At 41.2% G+C, this 11,144-nt stretch overlaps 1 protein-coding gene and 1 pseudogene across 7 annotated transcripts in view; one reads left to right on the forward strand and one right to left on the reverse strand.

Moving 5' to 3' along the window:
* The window catches only part of DNAJC13 (DnaJ heat shock protein family (Hsp40) member C13), a 122,025-nt gene extending 116,524 nt beyond the window's left edge, over positions 1 to 5,501 (forward strand). For 5 of the 6 annotated variants that reach the window (XM_082459197.1, XM_082459196.1, XM_082459195.1 and 2 more), the window contains one exon: positions 4,641 to 5,501. In XM_082459197.1, coding sequence (XP_082315323.1) covers positions 4,641 to 4,747 — 107 coding nt within the window. In that variant the 3' untranslated portion in view covers positions 4,748 to 5,501. Of the gene's footprint in view, positions 1 to 3,592; positions 3,702 to 4,640 lie in introns of all 6 variants that reach the window. The other variant, XR_014262823.1, reaches the window with a different exon arrangement.
* The window catches only part of LOC309659503 (ras-related protein Rap-1b pseudogene), a 377,624-nt pseudogene that overhangs the window by 273,466 nt on the left and 93,014 nt on the right, over positions 1 to 11,144 (reverse strand). The gene's annotated exons all lie outside the window — the stretch shown is intronic.

Here is an 11,144-nt window from a genome sequence, read left to right on the forward strand (position 1 = left end):
GATCGCTAATATAGAAATTTATAAATCCTGAAGACCAAATCTTGAATATTCAGAAGTGGGGACTTTGGCGAAAGTTTTGCATGATTTTAATTTTAGACGTGGTTGTGACATTACTGTTTTTTCCTCCACTGTGACCTCTTTAATATTAATCCACTAAAATTTATAATCAGACTTCTAGAATTTATGAACATGTGGTGCGTGTGTGTACATTAAGAGCAGAGTGCTGTGGGTTTCCCTTCTACCTTTCCCATCCCCTGCCCTGTGATTTCTATGGAGAGAAATACCTAGAATATGGTCTTAGTCTCTTCCATATCTCTTTCAAATTCGGGGTAAAGCTGTAGCTTCTAAGTAGGAGTATGTTCTTATAGACACACTAAAAACTTTACCACTTTAGACTCTTTTCCCAAAAAGTTTACACAATACCACCTTTTCATGGTATTATATTCATTACTTTGTATGTAAGAACGGTACGATTGGAAAATCTGCCGTATTTTTTTCTAGCTGAGAGTAAACTTATTTAAAATTTGACCTTGAAGAATAGGAAGATATAGATTACAAGCAGGGACAGGAAGGCCTCTTCTAATTCTTTTTGTTCTTGAGTGTACTTCACATTCATTGCATTCACTGACTTGACTGGATGGAATAAAAGACTGCAGGTGATCTTTGACGTACTAACAGCTGTGGGTCAAAAGGTCTGTCGTTAGAATACAGAAGAGAGAAGGATTTATCTTCAGAGACCTAGAGTTCCTTTAGAAATCACTTGGTCCTCACCCCCACCCAGATTCCCTAATAACTGTAGGAAAAGTTCAGGGAGCCAAAAGGTTTCTGTCTGTGCCTTTCCTTTTACTTGGATCCCTGGGGTAGCTTCTGAATGAGTTATGAGAAGCAGCTTTGATGGGCTGCAGAAGGTTAGGGAAATAAAAAGGCTGGGGTTTATAAATTTCTTCACATCCTTGGTCTGGCTCACGGGGCAGCAAGTTCCATATAAAGCCATCGAGGGGTAGGTGGTATAAATCCCAGCCTGGAAAGGGCCTGGAGCTTTACTGTGGCCATTCTGAAGGTCATTGTTGAAGCCCAAGGGCACATCAGTTGACATGGGACAATCTGGACTAGCTCTGAGCTGTGTTGGCCCCCTAATTGTCCAGTTCTTAGCACATCATCAGTCTGGGATGTTCTTTTGTTGTGAAAGTACTACCGGTTGAACTGATGTATATTTATCGCTTGGATTGCCAAATGTTTTCTTTTTTGTGTTTGAGCTTTTCTGTTGAATTGTGTGTCATTGTTTGATAAAAGGGGCTAGTACTTCTAATAATGATAAAATTCCGTTACGTGGAACTCCATGGAATGTATACAGTGTTGTGTTGAATTGGAATTTTAAATTTACCCCACCCTGCCTTCAGTCTTGAGAAGATTCAGTTTGTACCAGCCCCTGTCTAATCAATTTGCAAATGAAATAAGGTGCTGTGAGGACATAAGTTGTCACCAGCCTTTTCTTCTGATAAGTAGATTTTGTTTAGGAGATGGGGAGAGATAAAGGAAAGTTAATTACTATTTCAAAATAAGATGGGAATGACTAATCGCATTTATAATTTTCTTCTTCCTGGCTGCTCAGCAAATGTCACTCAGTCACATGTTCAGGATTTGAGGTAAAAATTAAAATGTCCTAGGCAGGATTACTCAGTGTTGATAAATTGAGATGAGACGGACCCTCTAGCCTGGCATATTGTTTTGTTTTATGATAAATGTTCATCTAAAAGTGCCTCAGTGGGACTTTACCCATGGTGCAGTTAAGCTGTAACTGCTTATTTTGCAGGGCCTTGGGTTACTTAGCCATTTATTTTGTTTTAGAAGAGCTTGGTGCTAACAAGCTCAAAGCCCTATAAAAATAATTTCAGCAGTGAAAATCCTCAGATTTCCTTACCTAGAAAATCAGTAGAGAAAGAAGGAACAACAAGGAAAGAAAGAGAAGTGGGCCAAGGCAAAGATGCTTTTAAGAGCTAGAATTGGAGATGAAGAACTTTGTACTATATACTTACTTACTTCTATTTAATTAGAGGCATGTGGAATAGTTAACTTGTTTTCCTAAGGTCATCAAAGGGAGCAAGGGTGCATTGCTTGGGCCTCTCATCAAACTGGTCCATTAGTTCTTTGCAGAGTTGGTTTTTATTACCTTTTGTTTTTCTTTTTACACGTGTCCAAGACTACACAATGGGAGCCATGTTAGGAAAGATTCCCTAAGGTCAGTGTCAGTTTATTGTAGGACATTGCTGCTAAGACAGGGCTTCCTTTTTTTTCCCCCCACTGAGAATCCCATGTTCATTTTCACCAAAGGCCATGCTCCTTCCACTACTCCATCATGGCAGCCAATTCCATTCTGTGGGATTCTTGGTTTTCACATCCCTCTTAAGTCCAGCTGCCTTACACAGTGTGCCATGTGCCCCGTTTCTGGCAGCCCCTACTCTTTCCTGCCATGTTTCTCTGGAGAACACAGTGTCGTATCCCAGCAGACTGTAGCTTCCAGCCCCTAGAAGCCAGACATGTCTGGAAGAGGCCAGGGGTGTGAGGGAGAGAGCATCTCAGACTTCATTTAGAGAAATACCAGGAATTGACTTGTCTTTCCTAAAGAGGCAAATGGTGGGGCTAGAATTTGGTCTCTTCTGGATAATCCTTCTAGGCCCATCATTCACAATTTAGATTTTAGCCCAGAGGTTCCCAAACTTTCTCAGTTCACAGTGCCTTACTTAGTGATTTTTTTTTTCTTTATCTACCCCTAGGCCAAAAGAAATGCTTAATAATTAAGTTTATTAAGTAGTTATATCCAAACAACTTGCAATTAGTTGTTTGTATGGTATCCAACAGATGTCATTTGTCTCTCAAATTAAAAATAGCCCGTGGTGTCCCGTGTGAATTTGCCCCGGGGTGCCTCAGCATGTAGTCTGAGAACCACATCCTTAGTGCTTTCTCTATATGTAGCATTCATGATTTGGTCTCATAATCTATTCATTTGATGTGAACTAAGTTGAGCCCACATCAGAAGTGCTCAGGAACTGTACCAGTCTGGAGTGTTTAGGGGTTTATTCTTAAGGGTTGCATCCTTGGCACGTTCCCTAGCAATCTTGCTGCTGCCTGAAGTTCAGAGTGGCAGGTTGGTGGGAAGTGATGTAACCGTGTGGCGCTGTTGCTCTGAACTGCTGTCAGGGGGGTATGGTCTCTTTCCTGAGCAGTCTGTGGAAGGCCTGGTGTCCTGATTGGTGGAAAGCAGGGGTTGATAGATGCAGGCCCACCTTGCCTTAAAAAAGGGAAAATCCTTTTTCTAGGTTTTCTAAGTTCCTGGGCACTCCAGGTGGCAAGCGGCACCTCACGTGAGCTGAGTTGTCTCTGGCCGCCGTGTAACCACGTGCTGCATACACAGTGTCTGCTTTCTTCACGTCCTCAGTACACATGCTCATGAGGTTAAAAACAAGATGAATCTGAATTGTCCCCCTTTTGTCCTGCTTCAGTCCCTGTTATACCTTAGCCTTCATCAAACTGCTCTGCTGTTTGCACTTCCTTATGACTTCCCTTGCTGCTTATGTTTCTTTTTTCCCCTCAGGTGTCTCTCCTTCCCTTCTAACTGGCAGCAGTCCCCTTCACCTCAGGAGCGGGCTTTAGATCCGCTCTGCCAGGCAGCTTGCTAACTTCTGTGTAGCTCTCTGAAGCAGGTAGAGAACCATTTTGCTAAATGCATGCCGCTTCCACTGCCTTTCTAGTCCTAACCTTTACAGTGTTCCTTAGCTGTTTGCCTTGTTTCCTATGATTTCAGCTAAAAGTATTGTTCAATATGCAGTATTATGCTGCAGTACAGTGTCTCTTGCAAGTACTCTGTTGTGCAGAGGACAGTTGTGCAGTGATTCTGAGGTGTAATTAAATGTCTCTGCAGTTCATGATAAACTAGAGGGCTAAAGCCATTATATATGCTCATAGGCCACATCTTCATAAATGCTGGCATAGATAATGGCATTTTTGTGCACTAGAGATTGTTAGAATCAAGACATATAAAACTAAAATATTGATACCTTTTCCATAGCACTCTTATTTTGACCTATGAGCGATGTCCAGAGTTTGCATTTTCTTTCTCAGAGACCTTGGTGTAGCAACCCTTGTTCATTTGGTGTTACTTGTTAAAGTAGCATTTCTTTGCACCAAATGAAAATAGGTTAACTCGAATGTGGATAGAAGTGTTTTTTTATTGGGAATTCATCACGTATGACTTTCGAATGGACTGACCCAAGTACAGAGTTTCTTTCCTCTGTTCCCATTTTTTCTCATTTGACATTAGCTATATCCTTCAGCGTCCAAGATTTTTTGAAAGATTGAACTTCCCAGATGTGAGAAGGGAAAATTTTTCCATGTTTCCAGTGTTACTGTCCAGCATAAATTTTGAAATGATTTTTAACTTTGTCATATAGTAAAGGCAAACCATGAAAATGGTGCTGTGTAGCTGTTTATTAAGGTTTCGTTGTATGCTTAAGTAATCCTAATAGATTGTATCAGTTCCTTGTGATGGGGTGCTTGACCTGGTTCTGACATTTTTATAAAGGTCAGTGTTTTCACATCACTCTGCTCTTTAGAAGGTGTGTATTTTCCTTTCTCTCTTGCAGGACCTGGAGTTGCTGGCTACCTTACTGCAGGGACATCGTCTTCAGTCATGCCTAACCTGCCGCCTCCCGTAGACCGCGAGGCAGGCGACCTTGGCTATCAGACTTGAAACTTTATTGAGAGACAATAAACGCTGAAAGGCCAGTGCCCCGTCCACATTCCTCCAGCTGATACATTGAAGAAAACTCTTAACTGCCTTTCTCCTGGTTTCATGACAGTGTTATTCCTTTTTCTATAAATATATTTTTATTTAGGAAAAAAGTCAGTGATTCTAATTGTATCACGTTATAAGAAAGCACTCTGTGGATCAACCTAAGCGGGTACACAAGAATTTTTTTTCTTGATGTATGTAAGCACATTTTGTTCCTTTATATCTGTTTACAAGACTGTGAATCAAAAAGACAAAACTTTCTTCCTAGTTTTTATAATGTTTTTTTGAACTAGTGTGACCGTGGGGTTGAACTGCAGTCTACAGAAATTGGGAAATCTAAGTCACCCCTAAGAAGGGCATTTCCCTCTCCTGCATCGAGTCTGTGTGGCTGTTCTCCTACCGTCAAACACTATTAGGTTTTGTCCTTGCACCTGTTCGCTGGTATCCTCTCCTCAATCATTAACCTTCTGAGAGCTCACAGCATACGTTGGTATGTATAACTGGCTTTACCAAATTGAATGAAAAAGGAGTTGTGCAAAAAAATTTAAAAATGGATGTCAAGATGTTATGTAAGAGATTAGTGTAATTGTGAAATGTTCTATACATTATCAAATATATAAAGCTTTCTATATTGAATGTACATTATACAGATCATTCTTATGTGTACATAAAATTTTAAAAATAAAGGGAATTGACTGCTTTGTTAATGAGATATATTTGTTCTCGTTTCATTTTTCCCTTTGAAGACCTTGTATATCTTTATTTCTAAGACAGGTTTAGTAGTAGTAGCAGTAAACAGACTTTGCCTTACATTTCCAGTATCTCATACAGCTACATTGACATATATGTTCATTCCTAAATCCCTTCATTAGTATTTCAGCCACATCTAAATTTCCAGACACAGATAGCATCTCATTTATTTTCCACACAATATTCAGGAATGGGTCAGGCTGTTAATAAATAGTTTAATGCATGTGACACATTAATTCCAATATTTTTAAGAGGAAAGAAGAGTGAGAGGAGATTTCACATAACAAATTTCAGCACTGAGGTCTTCTAGTGTGATCACAGACTACAAGAAAATATAAACATGTAAAATATATACAAACACTTCTTAAAGAATAAGGAAATATCCAACCCTCCAAGTTGCCTTTGAAAGCAACAACCAAGTTTATTCCACAGTTGATGTGGAAGAAGAGCTGGAATGGACACTTATTCATATCATAGATTGTTAATTCAAAATTTTCCATCAGATTTATCATCTCTCAACTTAAAGATTATGGAGTAATGCACCCATGTAAGTATTTTAACATATAACTAGGTTTTTAGTTTCTAAGAGGAAATACTTAGTCATAAAAATATGTTCACTAAAAGAGATTCTAACAGCTAATTTAGGAGTAGGTGTTTTAGAAGAGCATAAATCACTACAACAATATATTTTCTTTAAATACTAAAAGAACGTAAATATTGTGAATATTTACAATAAAGGCCCATTTAAATAAATCTGCAAGTCACTGATGTTTGAATACCAATAACAGTTCATCTTTTTTATTTATTTTTATTTTTATTTTTATTTTTTTAAGAGGAATGTTTAATGTTCTTTTTTTTAATTAATTATTTATTTATGGCTGTGTTGTGTCTTCGTTTCTGTGCGAGGGCTTTCTCTAGTTGTGGCAAGCGGGGGCCACTCTTCATCACGGTGCGCGGGCCTCTCACTATCGCGGCCTCTCTTGTTGCGGAGCACAGGCTCCAGATGCGCAGGCTCAGTAATTGTGGCTCATGGGCCCAGTTGCTCCACGGCAATGTGGGATCCTCCCAGACCAGGGCTCGAACCCGTGTCCCCTGCATTGGCAGGCGGACTCCCAACCACTGTGCCACCAGGGAAGCCCATCTTTTTTATTTTTGAATTTTATTTATTTTTTTATACAGCAGGTTCTTATTAGTTATCCATTTTATACATATTGGTGTATATATGTCAATCCCAATCTCCCATTTCATTACACCACCACCAGCTCATCTTTATTGAACATTATGCCAAGCATTTTATAAAGTGTCATATGTGCATAACTTCAGTTAATCCTCAGCAAACCTATGGGCTTGTTGCTGATATAATTCCCATCTTCCAGGTGAAGAACATGAGGTTCAGAGAGGCAAAGCAACTTACCAAAAAGTCACACAACTAGTAAGTAACAGAGTAAGAAATTAAAACTACTTTTACTTGACACCATAGTCTGTTTTCTGAGCCACTATCCTGAGATAGCGATAATCTCAAATAGGTGTATGTGGCTAGGAAGACTGAGTTTCTTTGTTTTTTTGGTTTTTTGTTTTTTTAATATTTGAGTTATTACTTTTTTTTTTTTTCTTTTGGCCACACCTCACGGCATGTGGAACTTCCCCGACCAGGGATCAAACCCATGCCCCGTGCAGTGGAAGCACAGAGTCTTAACCACTGGACCACCAGGGAAGCCCCTGTTTTTCATTTGTAAACATTTTTTATTGTAAACTAAAACAGGTATAGAAAATCTCAGTGAACAAATTAGTTTAATGAATATTAGTTTAATATTCACTTCCAAAGAATGAATATAAGGCAAATCACCCTTGACCTCCCAGGCAGGTCAAGAACTTTGCCAGCCTCTCCAGAAGCCCCAAAATGTGCCCGCATCAGAATCATAGCCCCTCCCTTCAAAAGTGACCACTTGTCTGACACTTCCTTGTGTGACTTCGTAGTTCATCACCCACATGTACATCGCTAGACACCAGAGTTTGGTCTTGCTTTTTGTCTTTTTTAAATGTGTCTTTGAGTCTCTTTCAATCTGGCTGCCCCTCCATCCCTTTCTTTTCCCCACCACTTGTCTGTCAAAGTCCCTGCGGCCATTGGACTTGTTGGTTTTCCTACAGTTGGAAGTTGCTGATCACACAGTCCTGATGCAATTCAGCTTGGTCCTCTGTCCTCTTTTGGAGTGGAAGCTTTATCTGAGATTTATGCGTGGGGAAATTTGCCCTGAGAGAGAAAAGTGAGACAGCATGAGCAGGGTAACAGGAAAGTAAGTATAGGATATCTGGAGGGGTGGGGCGGTATGGTGTGGGTGGCATATAGGGGTCCAGAGAGAGAACCGAACCTGAGGCCCAGGGAGAGGCCAGTTGGGCAGTGTCCTGAGTGCCAAGCTGAGGCATCGGCATGCAGGCCCAGATGTGGTTCAGGAATGAGAGCTGTGTTTTAAAATAGCAGTGGGCTGTGATCAATTTGGTGTGTTTGTTGGTGGGGGAAGGTGATGAGAGGTGGCAAAACTGAAAGACACTAGTAACACACAGCCCATCTAAGGAGCAATGCAGGGGACGAACACGGGAAACGGGCAAGAGACCACTCTTGGAAGTCATATGTAAGCCCAAGGATTGTCACTAGATAATCAGCTCCAGAACCCTTTTCAGGCCAGAAATTCTGTGATCCCTTTCCTAATGCATATTGTCCATTATGTGATGAAATGTCTCTAAATGCCTAAACTTTACTAGGATTTGGGGAAGAGCAATTTGCAAAAAGTATTGCAGATAAACTCAGTCTGTTTCTGGCAAACTGTTGACTAGGAATTTAACTACCAGCTTGGAATGCACGGCCCCCTATATGGTATAAGCACTTCCCTTTTAGTGGCCAGAGGGGCTGTAAGCAAGGAATGCAAAGGCTCCCTTGCATTTGTTCCCTTTTCTATAAAATAATGATCATTCTTAACCCATCCTTCTCAGGGCTGTTGTGAGGATTAAATACGTCTGTGAGAGGGTGTTGAGAACTGTGAGACCTAAGAAGAGTGATAATAATGATGAGTTGTTGTATCAATAGCAACTTTTCTCATTGTCTTCATACTTGGGATCAGGAATAGGGTAAAACAAATTCCAAGGACACTTTAGGTCAACATAAAGTGATTTGTAATTTTTTGTTAGTTTTTAAAATAGTCATGTTGCTATGTAATCGCTAACTAAAAAGTCATTATCTTAGCTCCAAAATCAGAGATGCCATAATCTTTGGTCAGCAAGACCATCTGTTTCCTACACACTAAAACATCTTTTCCCTTAAGCTGCTGCCTGTTTACCATCAGATAAGGTCCAAGAGGCAAGGCCCAGAGAATGACTTAAATTTACTTCCAAATTGAGGACGCTTAACAACTGAGTTGAATGAAGAGTTCCGTCCTAAAACTAAAACACAGACTGTTTACACAGTCAAATGAGTCTCACTATAAAATGAAATGTAGAATTCAGAGGTTGGAGTTGGTGGATTAGAAAAAGCTAGAGAATACAGAATTCCTTGGAAAGCTGATTTCTAGCAGGCAGGGATACCTGGACAACAGCAACCAGCCTCCAGTTTCCATTACCCTATGAAGAGACCAGGGCTAAAACCTTGGCCTGCAAAGGTCCGGTGGGCGGGTGCAGAGGGATGGCAGCTGTGCCAATTGGAGAGCAGCCTCTGCTTGGCTCCACTGAGACCTTCTGGGGGAAGAGCAGTCGCAGTGTGCTAAATGTTCCCATGCTCAGGAAGATAGGATCAAGTCTGGATTTCCATGTGAAGTTGACTTTTAAAATATGGGCAACTCATTCAAAGTTTTTAAAACCAAGTGGGCCATACAAAAAGTACCTGCAGATTAGATTTGACCCAAGGGTGTTCAGTCCTCTTGAGATCGAAAATAGGGGTTACCCGGAGTTGGATGAATGTGCTTTCTGTCTAATGAGTTAATTAAGTCAGTTGTATTTTTAAATGACTGAACTGCTATTGCAGTATGGGGTAGTTTCACCATCAGGTGAACTCATGCTGCTTTCATGAAGAGAGGGAAGAGGACAAGACTTCAGCGAAGCTGTCATTATGGACTGAATGTTTGTGCCCCGCCCCCACAAACTCATATGTTGAATCCCTAACCCCCAATGTCTTTGGAAGTAGGGCCTTTGGCAGGTGATTAGGGTTAGATGAGGTCATGAGGGTGCAGCCCTCATGATGGGGTTAGTGCCCTTATAAGAAGAGACACCAGAGAGCTTGCTCTCTCTCTCCTTGTGTGCACAGAAAAAAGTCATAAGAGCATACAGTGAGATGGCAGCTGCTTATAAGCCAACAAGAGAGGCCTCAGATGAAACCTACCTTGCCAGAACCTTGATCTCAGACTCCCCAGACTCCAGAACTGTGAGAAATAAATGTCTGTTGTTTAAGCCACCCAGTCTGGTATTTTGTTATGGCAGCCTGAGCTGACTGATACACTGGTGCTGGCTGGAGGACCAGTAGCAGAAGGGAGAGGAGAGTTTGCTCATAGATTAGCAGGATAAGGGCTGATCAGAACCAGAGCCACCTGAGCATTGGTTGCACTTGGTATAAATTCAGCTTCAGTACCTTTGTAAAGAACAGATAGCCTGTCCGGAAGTTGGGAAGGCAAACCTCCAAGGCTGGTCTACAGCACACACCAAAGTTTGGAATGGGCACTGGGTTAGAAGTAGGTAACTGGTTGGCTCCTGGGACCAAGTGTGTGTTTCCCGTTTTGTTGATTTTTTAATGTGTTAAATTTTGAGTATCCAGATTATATCAGAATCACTACTGGATGCCCAAGGACCTAGGTGTTCATCCTAAATAGTCCATCCTCATTCACATCAACCCCAAGTGGTTGTGTGGACTTTGGGTTGAATTCTGTGTCTCCCTGTGGTCTTGTGTCACCCAGTCTGTTTAATTGAGAGCAAGAGAGAGGCAGCAATTTGTCCTGGAACCAGCATAGGCCCTGGAGTTGGGGCCATCCAGGCTGCGGTTCTGGCCCTCACCGTGTGACCTCTCATCTTCAAATGGGGCTCATTAACACCTCCCTCTGTTCTGTAGATCAGAGATAATCGACATAAACACCTAACACGTCCTAGACAGTGCCAGCCTCCTAGACAGTGAGGTGGTGAAGGGGGAGAAAACACTGCCTTAACAGGTAGAATCTGCCCTGCTTGGGATTCTGATCTTGGGCATAGATTTCTTCTCTAAAATGCCTAGGTTGGTCTGGTCAGGTAATATTTCACTGTTAAGAATCTCATAAAAGATAATATAAGCCGGGACTTCCCTGGGGGCCCAGTGGTTAAGACTCTGCGCTCCCAATGCAGGGGGGCCGGGTTCGATCCCTGGTCAGGGAACTATATCCCACATGCATGCTGCAACTAAGAGTTCACATGCCAAAACTAAGCAGCTGGCGAACCACAACTAAGACCTAGTGCAACCAAATAAATAAATAAAGATAAATATTAAAATAAATAAAATTTTAAAAAGAAAACAAAAAAGATAAGCAATCTATGCAAAAATATATAAAGGCACATATTTTATATAAGAGAACTCAGTCCCTCTCTAACCCCAGTGCTA

Source organism: Balaenoptera physalus (assembly GCF_965194825.1).
Source record: "Balaenoptera physalus genome assembly, chromosome: 4".
Lineage (NCBI taxonomy): Eukaryota > Metazoa > Chordata > Mammalia > Artiodactyla > Balaenopteridae > Balaenoptera > Balaenoptera physalus.